Source organism: Dermochelys coriacea, chromosome 5 (genome assembly GCF_009764565.3).
Source record: "Dermochelys coriacea isolate rDerCor1 chromosome 5, rDerCor1.pri.v4, whole genome shotgun sequence".
NCBI lineage: Eukaryota > Metazoa > Chordata > Testudines > Dermochelyidae > Dermochelys > Dermochelys coriacea.
In genome coordinates, this window is record NC_050072.1 from 104,920,863 (window position 1) to 104,940,116 (window position 19,254).

At 43.4% G+C, this 19,254-nt stretch overlaps 1 protein-coding gene across 13 annotated transcripts in view; it reads right to left on the bottom strand.

Annotated features, from left to right (window-relative positions):
• The window catches only part of KIAA2026 (KIAA2026 ortholog), a 153,451-nt gene that overhangs the window by 69,418 nt on the left and 64,779 nt on the right, over positions 1–19,254 (bottom strand). For 7 of the 13 annotated variants that reach the window (XR_005293160.2, XR_006281727.1, XR_005293158.2 and 4 more), the window contains one exon: positions 4,041–4,130. The exons of 3 other annotated variants lie outside the window; for them this stretch is intronic. Coding sequence is in view for 4 of the 10 variants with exons in the window: in XM_038403204.2 (XP_038259132.1) it covers positions 4,041–4,130 (90 nt within the window). In the remaining 6 variants the exon portion in view is untranslated. Of the gene's footprint in view, positions 1–1,083; positions 1,393–4,040; positions 4,131–19,254 lie in introns of those variants that run through there. 3 more of the 13 variants (XR_005293159.2, XM_038403205.2, XM_043515283.1) reach the window with 2 other exon arrangements.

A 19,254-nucleotide genomic window follows, 5' to 3' on the forward strand; every position in this document is an offset into this window, starting at 1 on the left:
GTACTGAGAGTAGGAGTACTGTCTCTCCTGTGTTCTGAATGCTCCTGTCACTAGCGCCCAAGCAGCAAGGAGAGGGAAGATGTATGAATGTATTGATTTATGTATGAAGTATGTAAATATGAAGAAAGAAGTCTGGAATGACTAAATATCAGGAATAAAAATACCTGACCTAGTTAGGCTCTGGCATCAATTCTGCAGTTTCTAAGAAGTTTTCTTCTGATAACAGTCTCTCATGAAAAAAAATCTCTTAAGAGGTGAGGAAGCTGGTTTTGAACTAGAGGGTATGCTTCTCCCATCATCAGATAAACTCAAGTACTCTCTGGTCTTAAGAAATATTTCCAAACGTGGCAAAAATGAGGACATATGGTCCCTAAATGAAAGAATAAGGGTAAGGCTACCGAAGTCCTCTGGTAAATCTTCATACTAGCTTTTTAGTCAGCATTACAAAAACCTGATGGCTCTGAGACCAATCAAAAAGATCGTTTATGCCTCCAATAGCCCTTATCTTTTCCAGCTCACTAGCCCTAGTTCCTTTGTAAGATTGGAATCAACCTAAGGAGGAAAAGCAACTGATGGAATTGGCCCTTCTGATACACCCTTATCCTCCCTTCAAATAGCAGGCCTACCTTTGCCTGCATCTTTATTGACAGACCAGAATTTCATAGTTGTGTGCCTACAAGCAGCATTGATTACAACCAAAAAGAAGGGTTTCAGAGTAGCAGCCGTGTTAGTCTATATTCGCAAAAAGAAAAGGAGTACTTGTGGCACCTTAGAGACTAACAAATTTATTAGAGCATAACCTTTGTGAGCTACAGCTCACTTCATCGGATGCATTTGGTGGAAAAAACAGAGGAGAGATTTACCTGTTTTTTCCACCAAATGCATCCGATGAAGTGAGCTGTAGCTCACGAAAGCTTATGCTCTAATAAATTTGTTAGTCTCTAAGGTGCCACAAGTACTCCTTTTCTTTTAACCAAAAAGAAGTTAGTAGACAAAATCCTAATATTTACAAAAAGCAGTAACCTGCACAACTATGGACTACACAACACACTGTAGCAGTGACCAAGTTTTAACAGAGTAAGATAAGAAAAATCTAACTAAATTTAATACAACAACTACACAGGGAGAGAGTTATATTACATGACAGAACAGATTAGTGTAGAGAAAATGAGGGATGACTTGTGGGTAGGAGATTTTATACACTGTTTTAAAATAATGGGTTTGAGGGACATACATCCTCCCCCCAGCAATGTTTCACTGTGGCAGGTAAAACAACTCCTACAGTGGGGATCAGCAGGGGGAATGTCATGAAGGAGAGAGAAATTCCAGTCGCTTCAAAGGGGTCATAACTCCAAAAAAAGGCCTCTGATAATTCAGCTTCTTCCAATGATCCTGCAAGAAGAGTTTCAGTGTCACTCTTTGGACTGCAACACAGAGAGAGCCAAAAACAAAACAGGCCTCAAGAAGAGTACAGCTCAGCCCAAGACCATCAGATATAAAAAGCTAGTGAACTTTTTTTTGTCAACGAATTAAAAGAGTCTGGTCTAAACTATCAAGACGTGATAACACGCAATATTAACATAGGAACTGCCATACCATATCAGACAATGGTTCAGCTAGTGCAGTGTGCTGTCTCTGAGAGAACTAGATGTTTCAGAGAAAGTTGCAAGAAACCTCATGGCAAACACTTATGGAATTGCCTCCCAAAAAGGGAATGTTATTCTTAGGATTATCCACAGGAAGACTTAGTGGCACTAGCCTGCCATGCAATAACTGGCTCTGTAGATCCTGCTACTGCATATTAGAAGTCCAATAGTACACTTTGACCTACGCACTACAGAACTTTTAGTGCATGGTAGAAGGGTTCACAAGGCCAGTTAGTGCATAGAAGGCCAGTGTGCTGTAGATTTACACTCCAGCTTGCCACTCACTAAGTTTCCATGTGGATAATCCATTAACTTCTGTCAGACAGAGACTGGCCCATGCCCTGAAGAATTAAAATTTATATCAATTCTGTTTTTTAAATTTCTTATGTAGTTTAACTGTGGATGTCACAACTGTGGCTGTCTTATTAGCAACATAAATTTATTTGACGCCTCCTAAACTCTTAGTTGCAATGACATCTCCTGGCAATAAACTCCACAGGTTAATCATGTGTTGTAAAGAATTAATTCCTTTTATCAGTTTTATATTTGTTGCCTTATGATTTCACTGAATATCTTTTTGTTCTTGCATAATGAAAAAGAGTAAACAGAGCATATGATTTACTATTTTCTATCACATTATTTTGTATCATTTCCGCGATTATTTATTAATTCCCCGTTTAGTAATCTCCTCTTTAAATGAAACTAAATGCAGTCCCAGTCTTTTCATGTTCTTAAATTTTTATTTTATTTTTATGTAACATTTACATTGCTGTAGTCCCTAGAGACCAACCGGAACAGGTCCTCATTATGGCAGACCTATACAAACATATGGAATGTGATGGTCCCTCCCTCAGAAAGCTTTACATGGAAGTCTTTTCCTGACTCTGTGCATTATTTGTATTGGTACTCCCCAGGATTTATGCTATATTCTTTTAGAGACAGGGCGACCAGAACCAAGCACAGCATATATAAAGGCATTGTTACATTTCAGCTTAATGAGCAATTATGAAAAATTTAGATATTTACATACCCTTCTAAAAGCCTTGCTGTTATTAGATAATCCATTATAGGAGGAACATCAGCAGAATACACATACAGCTATTAATCTGTACTGCTGTACATAGATATTACTTCTATATTACTAATCTCTGCCATTCTGGTAAACCTCTCTCGCATTATTAGTCTTGAAACCAACTCCTGCAGCTGCAAAATAATTTCAAATGGGGTCCATAACTCAGCTTTGAGTGTTGTTCTAGGCATCATTCTGAGTTTTTAAAGTAAAGTCTCTATTTTTCATAGTCCAGGTTAACATTTAATACCTCTTCCATTTCTCTAAACCTACCAAATCCACCTTTTTTCTTTTTTTTGCAAATAGTACATTTGTTGTATCAATAACCTAAGGGGACCTGAACGTATGTCTTCAAGCACCTAAAGCAATATAGGCTGAATAGCCTAATTTTCCTTCTAAAATACAGAGACAAAGTCATTTAAAATTATTAGGCATTTCCAGGGCATTTTTATGAACTCTATCGATCACAGTTGCCATAGATGAAACTTTTATCAAGAGGCGGAAAGGAGAACAGAGATCAATAGTAGAAGGGGTTTGAGCCAGAGAGTCAAGAAAACAAATCGGTTCCACCACTTATACTTTTAAAAACATTCATCTTGGTGGGAGACTCTCCCTCTGCCACCACACCCAATATCTGCTGGATTCTTTGGTCCAATGGGTCTGATTTTGGCTTCTTGGGAACAGCATCTTGGGTTATGTGGCCCAATGTCTGCTAGGTATGAATCTGTCCCTCAATCCCCACTCCAAGGCCAGATGGAAGGATCGTGATGCGTTGCCTCCCCTGAATGAACACTTCAGCAGCTGACTATAAATACAAAAGTCAGGCTAAGCTGAATCTGACTACACATTTGTGGAAGGGGAGGAGTCAGACATCAACATAGACATTATGTGGCTACATCATGGGGGCCCTGCGTAACCATGTGTGTGGATGGAAATCTAAGCATGACCACAAATATGTGAGGATTCCATACATTGAATTAGTATCAGAATGTGGCCCAAGAAAAGGTGCTCACAGAATAAGTACAAATAAACCTACTCTGTCTAAGGTACTATTGCCCTGCCCAAGCTTTACTGAATCAAATCCATGAAAAAATGCTTAGATTGCTATATACTTATTAATTTCACTGATTCTTGACAGTAATTGTGAACTGAACACTAATATAAAGATATGATGGAAATAAAAAATAAAATCTTTCTAGCTAGTTAACTCTAGAGGCTTCCATACAGCTACTCGTAAGATACAAATTCTAACAATTGACAGGCTCCAGAAAATAACTGGAACAATTTTATACCCATATAAAAGAAAGTTTTTGAACATCACATACCGATTTCTTTCTAATGTTCTCCAGATCTTTGAGTTCATTCTCGATTTTTGTGATTAATTCCCTGAGTTCATCAAGATTAGTGCAAATAAGCTAAAAACAAACAAACAAACAAACAAACAAAAAAATACTTGGTAATGCATCATTTAAAAACACACACTGAAGTTAAAAAAAACTCATCTAAAAATACATTTTAATGCTTAAGTTTACCATTTGATCTTTTCTTTACTCCTGCAATTAATATATAACAAACAAGGAAAAAATCCCCATAACTTTTAGAGAAAAATCTTATTAGACAGACGTCAGTCTTCAAGCTTACATATAGATGGAGCTGCTGAAATTTTGATACCGCTGGCTGCGACTCCATATGTTCTTACATAATTTACACTTTCCCGCTTGTCAATGCCTGCGTCAGAGTCCACGTACTTTCTAAAAGACAACCTCACAGTACAGAATGACACAGATCAGGAAACTTGCCCTAGTTTTAACTGTGCCTCTGAATACCTTTATGCATGCGCCAAACGATTCCTTAGCAAGTGAACCCATGCTAATACTGAGCTGCAATTGTGCTAGTAAGGTCATTACACTTTATTTTTGTTTGTTTATACAAAGTACCAGTAAATAAGCGTAACTATCATTTAAAACAGAAAGTCAACAAAAGACAATGGACCAAATTCAGCCTTGGTATAAGGAAGTACAATTTCACTGATTTTAATTGAGTTGCACATGTTTACACCAGATACCTATGAAAGGTAATCCAAAAACACAGATGTTTTCATAAAGTAAGATGATTTGAACAAAAATAAAGCATCCAATATAATGTAACCCAATATAATGTATATATTCCTGTTACTAATTTCTTCAACAGATGGCTTGTTTTCTTAATATTTCCTTTCAGACTGTGGATGTTAATTTCTTGATTAACTGAAGCTTGTCTACATTAAAAAGACTGTGTCGCTGCAACTGCGCTGCTGAAGTGGCTCTGTAGATACCACCGACACCAGTGGGAGGGATTCTCCAATTGGCATAGGGAACCCGAGCATTGGCATAATGCCCCTCCCCAAGAGGCAGTAGCTTGCGCTGTCTACATGGGAATTTAGGTAGGTTTAACTATGCTGCTAGTTAGCGTGGATTATTCACACCCTAATGTAGTTAAACCAACCTAATTTTCTAGTGTAGACCAGGCTTATGAGCACAAACATAATGTGAGCAACTTGCAGAAGGATTCTGGTTTACTAACATTTATGTCAACAATAGGCTTCTAATCTAGAAACCTATAAAAACTATAATTTTTTTATTCATATAATTTAATTTTAAGAACGCTAGGTCCTGGGTGGAGGGTGTGTGTGTGTAAGATATCAGCTGACAGCAACTTTTTTCCAGAGGCTATAACCCTGCATGGTCGGTCACTGGATTTAAAATATCAAAATAAGTGATACCAAAAAACATTCAAGTCTGTCTTCAAAATGTTCACTAATGATTACAAACATAATTAAATCTTTTAACAACAGAACACAAAATAAAAAATGACAGAATACAATTACTAATATTTATGGCAAATAAATTATTCTAACGCATTCCGATTTCAGTTGTTTTAACACAGGAAATTTTACAATGGGAACAAGTTAAAATAAAATTTATGTACACTGATTTTACTATTTTAGGCTCCAAGGGTCCATATGCCTACCTTCTCCAATACAATTTTTGTTGTTGTTTCTGATACTTCCCTTCTCCAATTCTGTTTTTTTAAAATAGCCTTGTTAATAAAATACAGCATAGGATCTTTTGTCAAGATACTGAGGTTTAAAAGACAGCTAATGCATACAGGCAATAATTACTTTCCATCACATTTTACTGAAAAAAGAGAATTTTTATACACACTTCAGTGGTCTTTTTAAGAAAGTGGAGTAACTCTAACTTTATTAAACAAAGTAGAAATGAAAGAATAAGTGAGCAAATGATCAAGCTGTCTTAGGCTTTTTCCAAGTATTCCTTTTTTACTGCAAAAACAAAAAGTATATGTTTGCACAATCTGCTCTTCAGGTAGCTAGCAGCACGAACTATTCTTAAGTTGCCCAACTCTTCCCATTATAAAACTATTTTCAGTTGCTTATAACTTGGCCAAAATGTGAACCATTTGGACTGAAGTTTCCAATGCCAGGTTTCTGTCTGTATTTTTTTTTAAGTTTCAGCAAAAAGGGTCCAACCATTTCCACAAATGAAAATAGGGAAAATACATTGTTTGGCCCATGCTGATCAAATTATCACAACTGTTTTGTATAAAATTCTAGCACCTCCATGGTTGGGAGCAACAGCTTGAAATTTGGCAAGGAGATTACTTGGAGGAAGATGGACTGTGAGGGAGAAGGGATAACTGGAACTCAGATCAAAAAGTTAGAACTGGGTGGGCATGGAGACTGGAAAAGGGAAAAGTTGCCCACAGTTGGAGACTGGGATTAGCTAGATGATGACACTGGGATGAGGAGCTGTGGAGTTGGAGAAAACGGACTGGAATGGTGACTGGATGAGGGGGATGGGGCAGAAAGGGTCAGGCTTAGGGAGAACAGGAGCAGAAGGGTCTGTGACTACTAGAGGGCACTCCCCTTTAGAACCTGGAATGGAACCCAAGATTTCTGAATCTCACGTTTATTTGGCTGTCTGAAAATATCTGTGGAATCCATTGGCAAAATGTGTATCTAATCCCCATCTAGTGTTAGTCCATGTAGAGGATGACAACTTACTACTACTACCACCACCACTTACTATACTAGCTCAAGTAGTGAAGATCTATGCTGTGGATCCAGGGGTGAAAGTAACTTAAAGGATTTACCAGTACTTCTGGGTTGGCTCTGGGCTCCCGGAAGGTGCGGGGCCTCGGGCAGAAGGGGCGGTGCTGAGGCCATATTCCCCCAGCCAGCTCTTCAGCAACTGCTAGACCTACGCCACCCGGGACTCCAGCAGTGATTTAAAGGGCCTGCGCCTCTGGCCGCTGCCAGGAGCCCCGAGCTCTTTTAAATTGCTGGGCCCCAGAGCAGCTGCCCCTTCCCCTCCCATCAGTGGCCCTGCCAGTATGGTGCTTAAAGATCCGTGGCAGCACTTTAACAAAGGCTGTGTATCGGCCAGTACCGGGAGCCACTTACTTACTGGTACGGTGTACCAGCCCATACTGGCTTACTTTCACCTCTGTGTGGATCTAAAGAGAAGTCACCTTGCAGTAACTGAGGTTCTTCGAGATGTGTGTTCCTGTGGGTGTTCCACTCCAGGTGACGGTGCATCCTGGCGCTGTTGATTGGAGATCTTTGGTACCGGTGCCTGGTCGGGACGCACACGCTCAGCTGCTGTCTCGCGGCATCGTTAGAGTCTGCCTGAGGAGCATGGGTAGTGGAACACCCACAGGAACACACATCTCAAAGAACCTCAGTTACTGTAAGGTGACTAACCTTCTCTTCTTCTTCTTTGAGTGCTGTCCCTGTGGGTGCTCCACTCCATGTGAATGTGAAGCAGTTGGTTGGTGGGACTTTGGAGTTGTAGCAGTGACAACTGTAGACAGTACTGTGTGGCCTACTATGGTGTCTGCCGTGGTATCCTGTATGATAGCATAATGTATGGCAAATGTGTGGTCAGATGTCCATGTGGCCACTTGGCAGATGTCAGTAATAGGTACGTTATGGAGGAAGGCAACGGATGTAGACATCGCCCAAGTAGAATGAGTTCTGATGCCCTCAGGTGGTTGGGCATTCTGAGTTCAGTAACAGGATCTGATGCAGTCAGAGATCCACTTGGAAAGTTGTTGCTTAGAGATGGCCACCCCTTTGATCTGTCGGTAGTGGAGACAAATAGCTGAGGGGATTTATGAAATATTTTAGTCCTGTCTAGATAAAAGGCGATTGCCCGTCTGACGTCGAGGGTATGTAGTGCCACTTCTTGTGGCGCCTTACCAGGTTTGGGATAGAATGCAGGTAATTATATTGGTTGATTAAGATGGAAGGTAGACACCACCTTAGGGAGAAATTTAGGGTGGGATCGCAAGGCAAACTTATCTTTAGAGAAGGTTGTGTAGGGAGGGTAGGCCATCAGGCACTTATTTCCCCTACTCTTCTCAATGACGTTATGGCAATTAGGAAAGCTATCTTCATAGATATTGAAGACCACGAAGGGCTCGAAGACCAGCTAAGGGTCGAAAACCACACAGAACTAGGCTGAGATTCCAGGTGGCTGCCAGTGGATGAATCTCAGGGTAGAGATTTTGCAGGCCTGTGAGAAAGCATTTTATTGTGGGGTGGGCAAAAAGTGAATATCCGTCCAGTAAGTCACGGAAGGTGGTAAGGGCCGCGAGGTGTACTCTCATGGATCTGAGCAAGAGCCGGTTATGTTTTAAAAAGAAAAGGAGTACTTGTGGCACCTTAGAGACTAACAAATTTATTAGAGCATAAGCTTTCGTGAGCTACAGCTCACTTCATCGGATGCATTTGGTGGAAAAAACAGAGGAGAGATTTATATACACACACACAGAGAACATGAAACAATGGGTTTATCATACACACTGTAAGGAGAGTGATCACTTAAGATAAGCCATCACCAGCAGCGGGGGGGGGAAGGAGGAAAACCTTTCATGGTGACAAGCAGGTAGGCTAATTCCAGCAGTTAACAAGAATATCAGAGGAACAGTGGGGGGTGGGGTGGGAGGGAGAAATACCATGGGGAAATAGTTTTACTTTGTGTAATGACTCATCCATTCCCAGTCTCTATTCAAGCCTAAGTTAATTGTATCCAGTTTGCAAATTAATTCCAATTCAGCAGTCTCTCGTTGGAGTCTGTTTTTGAAGCTTTTTTGTTGAAGTATAGCCACTCTTAGGTCTGTGATCGAGTGACCAGAGAGATTGAAGTGTTCTCCAACTGGTTTTTGAAAGTTATAATTCTTGACGTCTGATTTGTGTCCATTCATTCTTTTACGTAGAGACTGTCCAGTCTGGCCAATGTACATGGCAGAGGGGCATTGCTGGCACATGATGGCATATATCACATTGGTAGATGCGCAGGTGAACGAGCCTCTGATAGTGTGGCTGATGTGATTAGGCCCTATGATGGTATCCCCTGAATAGATATGTGGACAGAGTTGGCAACGGGCTTTGTTGCAAGGATAGATTCCTGGGTTAGTGGTTCTGTTGTGTGGTGTGTGGTTGCTGGTGAGTATTTGCTTCAGATTGGGGGGCTGTCTGTAAGCAAGGACTGGTCTGTCTCCCAAGATCTGAGAGAGCGATGGCTCGTCCTTCAGGATAGGTTGTAGATCCTTGATGATGCATTGGAGAGGTTTTAGTTGGGGGCTGAAGGTGATGGCTAGTGGCGTTCTGTTGTTTTCTTTGTTGGGCCTGTCCTGTAGTAGGTGACTTCTGGGTACTCTTCTGGCTCTGTCAATCTGTTTCTTCACTTCAGCAGGTGGGTATTGTAGTTGTAGGAATGCATGATAGAGATCTTGTAGGTGTTTGTCTCTGTCTGAGGGGTTGGAGCAAATGCGGTTATATCGTAGCGCTTGGCTGTAGACAATGGATCGAGTGGTATGATCTGGATGAAAGCTAGAGGCATGTAGGTAGGAATAGCGGACCTAAGAGTGGCTATACTTCAACAAAAAAGCTTCATAAACAGACTCCAATGAGAGACTGCTGAATTGGAATTAATTTGCAAACTGGATACAATTAACTTAGGCTTGAATAGAGACTGGGAACGGACGAGTCATTACACAAAGTAAAACTATTTCCCCATGGTATTTCTCCCTCCCACCATACCCCCCACTGTTCCTCTGATATTCTTGTTAACTGCTGGAATTAGCCTACCTGCTTGTCACCATGAAAGGTTTTCCTCCTTTCCCCCCCCTGCTATTGGTGATGGCTTATCTTAAGTGATCACTCTCCTTACAGTGTGTATGATAAACCCATTGTTTCATGTCCTCTGTGTGTGTGTATATAAATCTCTCCTCTGTTTTTTCCACCAAATGCATCCGATGAAGTGAGCTGTAGCTCACGAAAGCTTATGCTCTAATAAATTTGTTAGTCTCTAACGTGCCACAAGTACTCCTTTTCTTTTTGCGAATACAGACTAACACGGCTGCTACTCTGAAACCTGTGGTTATGTTTTAGTTTCAAAAGGTAGTCTAGGATGTTAGGGAGGGTCATGGCATGGAACATCAAGCATGTATGGGCGCACCAGACAGAGAAGATTTCCACTTTTGCAGGTAAGTCTTACAAGTGGAGACTCTTCTACTGTGCAGGAGGACATACCGGACCTGCTCAGAACAGGCTAGTTCGTGGGTTTGGAACCATGAAGGAACCACGCCATCAGATGAAACTTCTGGAGCTGCGGATGAAAAAGTTGGCCCTTGTCCTGAGACAGCAGATCTGGTCTGTTGGGAGAGTCCTTGGAGGACGGATGGACACGCATAGCAGGTAAGGGTACCATGTCTGTCTGGGCCAAGCCAGAGCAATAAGTATGACCTGGGCCTTGTTGCCTCTGATCTTGCAGAGAACCCTGTGTATCAGAGGGAACAGTGGAAAAGCGTACACAAGGGAGTTGTCCACAGGATGAGGAATGCGTCTCCTAGTGATGCAGTCCCACTCTGGAGCAAAGTAGGTGACATTTGCGATTCTGGGTTGTGGCAAAGAGATCTATCGTCAGGGTGCCCCAGCGGGAGAACAGCTGTTGTAGTATCGTGGGATGTAATTCCCATTCATGTTCCTCAGAGAAGTGTCTGCCGAGAGTGTCGGTGGTAGTGTTGTGACAGCCAGGTAGGTATGAAGCGGTATTTTCTATGCGGTGTTGTATGCACCAATACCATAACTGAATGGCCTCCATGCATAGGGATTGCGATCGTGCTCCCCCCTGTCTGTTGATGTAAAACATACATGCTATATTGTCCATTAGGACTCGGATGGATTTGTTCTTTACAAGGAGGAGGAAGTGAAGGCAGGCATGTCTGACTGCTCTGAGCTCTAGGAGATGTATGTGCAGACACGTCTCTGACAGAGACCAGCGGCCCTGTGCCGTGTGCCCCCCCAGGTGCGCTCCCCAACCGATCAGGGAAGTGTCGCATGAGCATGAATATCAGGGAGCGTTGCTGGAAGGGAACGCCCATGCATAGATTGTCTGGTTTTGTCCACCATTATAGAGAGACTAATACGTTTGCTGGAGGAGTTAACATCATGCAGAAGGTGTGTCTGCTGGGTTTGTAGTTGGAGTTTAGCCAACCCTGAAGACATCTCATGTGCAGCCTGGCATACTTGACCACAAAGGTGGTGGCTGCCATGTGGCCAAGAAGGTGTAGGCAAATACTTGCTTGTATCCTGGGGTGAACGGAAAGCATGCGTATGAGATGTGTAATAGCTAGGAATCTGTTGTGTGGGAGCGAGGCTCTGGTTTGAATTGAGTCCAGGTGAGCTCCGATGAATTTGATCTGATGTGTGGGTGTCAGGGTGAATTTTTGAAAGTTCATTTGTAGATATAAACTGTGGAAGAGGAAGATGGCAAAATGGGTAGTTCATAATGTCTCGTCGTATGAGCTGCCTTTGATGAGGCAGTAGTCTAGGTAGTGGAAAAGTATAATCCCGTGCCTGCGGAGGTGGGCCACAACTATGGCTAGGGTCTTGGAGAATACTCTCAGTGCTGTGGAGAGTCCCAATGGGAATACCCTGTACTGGAAATGGTTGTGTCCGAGTGTGAATCACAGGAAGCGTCTGTGTGCTGGATGAATGGATATGTGAAAATAGGGGTCCTGTAGGTCAAGGGCTGTGAACCAGTCCCTTGTTCCAGTGGGGGTATTATTGTGCCCAATGTGACGATCTTGAATTTCTGGACACATACAAATTTCTTCAGTCGGCATAGGTCTAGTATAGGTCTCCATCCCCCGCCCTTCTTTTGGGTCAGAAAGTAGTGGGAATAGAACCCTTTTCCTCGATGTTGTGTCGACATAGGTTCCATTGCACCTATCTGTAGAAGATGAGCCACTTCTACACAAAGTAGGGGCTCGTGAGCGGGGTCTCTGAAGAGGGACGGTGTAGGGGGAAGGGTGGGCAGGTAGCATAGAAAAGGGATGGAGTAACCCGACTGAATTATTTCCAGGACCCAACGGTCCTGTGTGACCTGCTGCCAGGCATGGTAGAAAATCTGGAGGTAGTGGCCAAATGGGCAAATAGGCGGTGGAGTCAAGAGGTGGTTGCTCAAACCCTCGACCAACACTTCAAAATTGCTGTTTGTTTCCCGATGGGTGGGAGGTAGCTGGTTGAGCCTGGTTTTGTCTGCACCTAGGAGGTCTAGCATGATTCCTGGCTATATCATATGGTCTGGGCTGGGGCCGGTGATATTGTTGTGTGTGTGGCCTCTGATAAGGTTGATACTGTTGTCTCCTTGGGAGGAACGGGTATATGCCCAGTGTGCACAGGGTTGCTCTAGAGTCTTTCACAGTGTGAAGGACTTTGTCTGCCTTTTGGAAAAAAGCTTATCTTTATCAAAAGGCAGGTCCTCCACTTTGGTCTGCAGGTCTTTGGGGATGCCGGATGCACACAGCCAGGAAGATCTACACATAACCACTGCAGTTACGGTAATGCAGTCTGCTGTGTCTGCCATGTCCACAGATGCTTGTAGGGCCATCCTGGACACCAACTGGCCCATGACAAGGACTGACTTAAATCTGCTCTCCTGTCCTTGGGGATACAGGAGGTAAAATCAAAGAGCTTATTGTAATTGTCGAAGTCATAGCTTGCAAATAGGGCTGAATAGTTTGTGATTCTGAATTGCAAAGTGAAGGAGGTATAAACCTTGCAGCCCAAGAGGTCAAGGAGTTTGAGGTCCTTGTCTTGCAGGGTGGGCTGGTATTGTGGCTGTTTTGTCCTGTGTGTTGCTGTGTCCACTACAAGAGAATTCGGTTGTGGATGAGAAAATAAGAAGTCTTTAGCAGGAACATAATATTTACGTTCAGCCTTTTTGCAAGCTGGTGGGATAGAGGCTGGGGTCTGCCAGAGGGTGCCAGCTGATTCTAGGAGTGCTTCATTTATGGGGAGCATGATCTTTGAGGACACAGAGGGTTGGAGGATTTTGAGGAGTCTGTGTTGTGATTCCTGGATCTCCTCTACAGGGATGTCCTGGCTGAGTGCCACCCTTTGAAAAGTTCCTGGAATTGCTTAAAGCCGTCCACATTTTGTGGAGGCGGCAGCATGAGGGCTCCGTCTGGAGCTGATGGAGAGTTAGGAGTCGGTGAATCAGCCCACCTGTTCAGGGGCAGATTCAGACAATCTAGATGTAGATGGAGCTGGAGATAGAGGCACAGAACAAGCTCGTGGTGTGGTGGAAGAGTCACGAGGATGAGTGGCAAGAGGAGCCGGCCAAGGGTACCACTGAGGCCAAGGTATAGGATAAGAGAAGTGAGGTCCTGCCCATGGGGGGACGAAGTAGGAAAACTGAGGCTGGTGCTTGTGAGCCACGTCCTGATGTATAAATGGTTCTGGTGGAGGAGAAGAGGCAGGCTGGGAGAACTCTGCCCACTGCTGCATATCGAGTTCGCTGTCAGTGAAGGTAGCCAGGTCAGGTGGGGAGAGTGGCTGGTCAAACAGTAAGCACTGGTATCAAGAAGCAGAGAGTCAGGCTTAGGGGCCACTGAGATGTGGTCTTGGATTTAAGAATTGCTGCTGCTCCCTGGGCTGTGATCCAGCTGAGCGAGATATGTGATCAGAAGCATGTACTGACTTCTGCTTTGCTTTCGTGGGTACCGCAGGCTGTTTGTAGGCACCCTGCAGGAGGTCTGCTCCTGCTGCTAGAATGATAGGCAGGCTCGGTGCCGACGTTCTTGTTGGCACCAGGGCAGAATGCACTGTCGGCACCGGATCTATTTTTGGTGCCAAGGGGACCGGTGCCGAGGAGACCTTCCTGCTACGGGAAATCAGGTCCCTGCCTCTGTGTTCTGCGGGAGCTGTGGCTGGGGTGCTGGGATGGTTGGAGGTGCCTGCCTTCGGTGCTGTCAGCACTGAGGGTAAGGATCTCACAGGAGACCCTTTACCCTTTTGAAAGTCTCTGCACGGAGACAGTTGGGCTTCCTGCCTCTTTGCCTGAGAGGCTGAAGCCATACTCCCAACTGGTTCTGACCTGGCCGCGAAGCATGAGGGAGAGGGTTTGCTATTGCCCATCTCCATAGGTGGCTGTAGGGATTTCTCCATCAGGAGCATTTTCAGCCACAGGTCTCTGCCACGACGAGCCCTGGTTTTCAGGCTGGTATAATGGACACACTTGGCAGGGATGTGTGTCTCACTAAGGCACTTCACACAGTGTGAGTGTCCGTCAGACCATGGCATAGGCTCCTGACAGGAGTCACATTTCTTAAATCCTGAAGACTCTGGCCTTATTGCACTAGGAATGCTTGGGTAGAGTGTCTCAGTTGGAGACAAACTTGAGGAAAAGAATAACGTTTTTTTTTAAATAGTTAACTATTCTAAAGGAAGGGAAATAACTGTTATGTTTCTAACTAACTATTTCTATGTCTTTGTACTTATTTCCTTCAGTGACCAGGGAAGAGGATCAGAACTGTCCCGAGTCCCGTCTTCAGCCGAGGACGGTTGAGAAGGAACTGAGGGGGGTGTGGGACGTACACGCTCAGGCGACTAATAATGCCGCAAGACAGCAGCTGAGCGCGTGCATCCCGACCAGGCACTGCTACCAAAGATCTCCAATTAACGCCTCCGGGATGCACCGTCACCTGGAGCGGAGCTCCTACGGGGACAGCACTCGAAGGAGAAGTTTCCAGTCCTGCTGATGAACCATGTGGGTATCAATATGATTCCACATGATTAATTCTATTTTTTCAGTTTTCTTTTTAAAAACCTAGGAAATTACACACAAAAAACATGTTTAAGGAACACTGAGGTTCCAAAGTCAACCATTCAAAAGTTAAGAAATGCCATCATTAAGATTGTCCAAGCAGCCTCCTTGTGAATATGCATTATGATACAGTTTTTAATTCCCTGACCATGTCCTATCTCTTTCACAGGATTCCTGCATCATTCAATGTACAGGATGTACTGTGTTCTTAGGATGAATCAGAGTTATGTAGTGAAGGAGGCTGTAATACCCCTATCTCATTTGTTGCAGAAGTTGAAAGAAGTGCAGTGAATGAGGCAAGGAATTGTAGGAAGAGAAAAGATGGTCTTGTGATTAAGGCATGAATGTTACCCTAGAGAACTGGATTCTATCCATGCCTCTGCTGCAGAGTTCTTAGTGATGCTAGTCAAGTCACTTCATCCAAACGTTTCACAGTTGTTCACTAACTGTGTGTTCTTGGATGCCCAAACTGAGACCCTGGGGATTGATATACAAAAATGCTGAGCATTTATAGCTGCACGTAAAGTCAATGGGAGATGTGCTTTGAATATATAAAGGGCTGTATAAAGCAAAGTAGTCTGAAAAATCAGATCTTAGGTGTCAAACTGGGCACCCAAAGTGGATACTTTTGATTTTAATCTCTAGGTATCTCAGTAAAATTGGGATTATACCATCTCCTCATCTCATAGGTGTACTGAGAAGGTAAATTAGTTAATGCTTGTGAAGCACTCAGATACTATAGTAATAAATGCCTTTAAAAATCCATGAAAATATCAGTAATCCTGTATTCACAACAGGATTTGAAGAATGTGCAGTAAATAAAGCCTGAGGCTACACACGGAATGAGAATACAACAAAATATTGAAAAGCAGCTGATTCAGTGAACACCATTAATTCTGTGCACTGAATGAAGAAAGGATTCTATGGAGGGAAAAAGTATGTGATGATGTAATTACAGACTGTATCATGATGTATAAGCGCAAGGGGAAAGAATTAAGGTTGCACAGGTTACTTTAATTTTGAAATTTCCTACATTTTGGATACTTGACTGCATAAACATCATAAACATCACCACAGCATTCTCTTTAAAAAAACCTCAGGTGGAAGGGCTAGTAGGCTGAATTCAGTGTTTCATTTTTTGTGATAACATTGCATTCTAAGTTATTGCAAAGTTTTTGCCACTCAGTTTAAGGGAAAATGCCACTAATGAAACCAGAACACCTATGTTTTAATTCATATTGTCACATCCTCATAGCTAATTGCTGTTCTTTTTCAAGAGAGGCATGTAAAACAACATACTTTCTACTACTAAATATTTTGAACAAGAAAAAGAATGTGGGAAAAAAGCTGTGCCCTTTATGGTTTTTGCAGGTGGCAACTGAAGACAAAATTTGGGTCTTTCGGGCACCTAGTCTGCAAATATTTATGTATGTGCTAAAACTTTAAGCGGTGTGAATAGGTCCACTGAAGTCTATGCACATTGAAGTTAAGCATGTATGTAAAAAAGAATCAAGGATTTGGGTTGATTAACATATATGGGCCTGATTTTCAGAAGTGTTGATCAATTACTGTATCACTCTGTACCTCAAAGCAGCACCCTGGAACCCACATATTCATGCCATGTAAGGTATCATATGAAAGGTCATGATCTGCTGAAACCCATTTTTCTGCCAAAATATATATATCATTAGTGTATATGAAGTTATGAGATTTTTCTGTATGGTTGTTACTGAAATATGATATAAGTTTGCTAGTGACATACTGAGGAGGTGACTGTGACATTATATGATTAAAATATGACCATGTAGATCAAGGGTGGGCAAACTTTTTGGCCTGAGGACCACATCGGGTTTCGGAAATTGTATGGAGGGCCAGTTAGGGGAGGCTCTGCCTCCCCAAACGGCCAGGTGTGGCCCGGCCCCCGCTCCCTCACCCTGCTTCTTGACCTTGGATGGCCCCCTGGGACTCCTGCCCCATTCAAGCCCCCCTGTTCCCTGATGGCCCCTCTGGAACCCCTGCCCCATCCACCCCCACGCGCCCTGTCCCCTGACTCCCCGGTAACCCTTACCCCTGACTGCCCCCCACTGCCCCATCCAACCCCCCCATCTTCTTCCTGACTGCCCCCATTCAACCCCCTGTTCCCCACACTCTGACAGCTCTGACTCCATCCACACCTCCGCCCCCTGACCACCACCTTGAACTCCCCTGTCCTCTATCCAACCTCCCCTGCTCCCTTACCACGCTGTCTGGAGCACTGGTGGCTGGCGATGCAGCTGCACCAGGACAGGCAGCCACGCCACGCAGCACAGAGCACTGGGTCAGGCCAGGCTTTGCAGCTGCGCTGCCCAGGAGCTCGCAGAGCACTGAGCTGGCAGTGCAATGAGCTGAGGCTGTGAGGGAGGGGGAACAGCGGGGGAGGGTCCGGGGGCTAACCTCCCCGGCTGGGAGCTCAGGAGCCGGACAGGAGGTGGGATGTGGCCCGCGGGCCGTAGTTTGCCCACCTCTGATGTAGATCATTGTTGCTACCACTGTTATATAATTGCAACAAATCTTACACAAAGTGTGTCAAGTAAGGTGTCTATGGAAAGGTTCTGATTTGTTGATTATGATTATACTATTTGTAAGCATGTATCATTTTGTATTTGAAGTTATGAGTATTGGCTGTATACTTATATTTCAAATACGTTTGCTTCTGTGGTAACACTCACAAGGTATTTATCCTGCACATCTTGAAGGGACTATACAAGTTAAATGGCTCATCAAGGAACACTTAACTCACAATGCACCATGGAAGATGCCCATCCACACCTGATGGACTTCTGACTAGAGTACCAATAATGGCTTCTGCTATGACTGAGCAACAACATGCATGGACATGTGACTTGCCCATGTGACTCCAAGCACCATCTTGTTACCTGTAATGTTCCACAGTGAGAACAATGGGTTTGCCTTCAATTGCCAAAAGCTATGAAAGGCCCTGGAAATACCTCCATTTTGCATCTTTCCTGCTCAAACCTCTGAACTATGAACTTATGCTAATGGGAGCATTCTAACCAAAGGACTGAGGACCTTCCAATGATTTGGAGCAACAAGAGACTTAACAAGCCAGCAGTTTATTCCATCACTGCTACAAGACTGATCCAAGAACTTGGCAATTATCATGTGTATTTGATTTCTTTAACCAATTTTAACTCTTGCTTTTCTTTCTTTCTTTTTTTATAAATAAACCTTTAGATTTTAGATACTAAAGGATTAGCAACAGTGTGATTATTGGGTAAGATCTGAGTTATATATTGACCTGGGTATGTGGCTGGTCCTTTGGGATCAGAAGAACCCTTTTGTTTGATTAAATGGGTTTTAAATAACCATTCATCTTTAAGTCTAGGGCCTGGGTGTTGAATCCAAGACTGGAATGCTTAAAGAGACTGCTTTTTTGACTTATTGTTAGCCGGTGTGGTGAACCAGAAATTTATTTTTGTTGATGGTTTGTTATATCTTATGGGAGAATAACCAGCAGTTTTGGGGGGTTGTCTGCCCTATTTCTGAGCAGTTTGTCCTGAATTTGGTATTTTCAGTTGTGACCCACGGAGGCACGGTGACAATGACCTCCGCCCAGCTAGGGTTGCCAGGCATCTGGTTTCCGACCAGAAGGCCCAGTCGAAAAGGAACCCTGGTGGCTCCAGTTAGCACTGCTGACTGGGCTGCTAAAAGTCTGGTTGGTGGTGCGGCGGCGCTAAGGCTGGCTCCCTGGCTCTACGCAACTCCCGGAAGTGACTGGCATATCTGGCTCCTAGGTGCAAGGGTGGTCGTGGGGGCTCCATACACTGCCCCCACCCTGAGCTCTGGCTCTGCAGCTGTGGGGGCAGGCAGCATGAAGAGCCCCCTGGCTCCTCTGCCTAGGAACCAGAGCCTGGGACATACTGGCCACTTCCAGAAGCTATGCAGAGCTGGTCCTATGTTCTTAAAATAAAAAATACTTTATACAAAAAATTGTGTAATGGAAGGTGAACATATTTTATTTACATGAGAAAACAATGTCTCCTTCCTGTTTAAGCAATTTAACTATTGTAATTTCTCTGAAACAAAATTATTCAAGCACAATTTTTACTAGAGTAATTATGAATTTAGGACTCTTACTCTAAAAGCTGTTGAAAAAAATGGGACATGCAATATTTAACTTTGAATCTCATGATTTATGGCATGTCAAATTTGCTTTATCGGATCTTAATATTCAGAATTCATAAAAGCATGTTAAATAACTGACTTCTATTTATATGCACTATTATGAGAAAACAGCTGAATGCATTCCCCTGCCTACTCTGCTCTTGAAGCTTTTAATTTTTTTTTTTTAAATCAGTCCTGA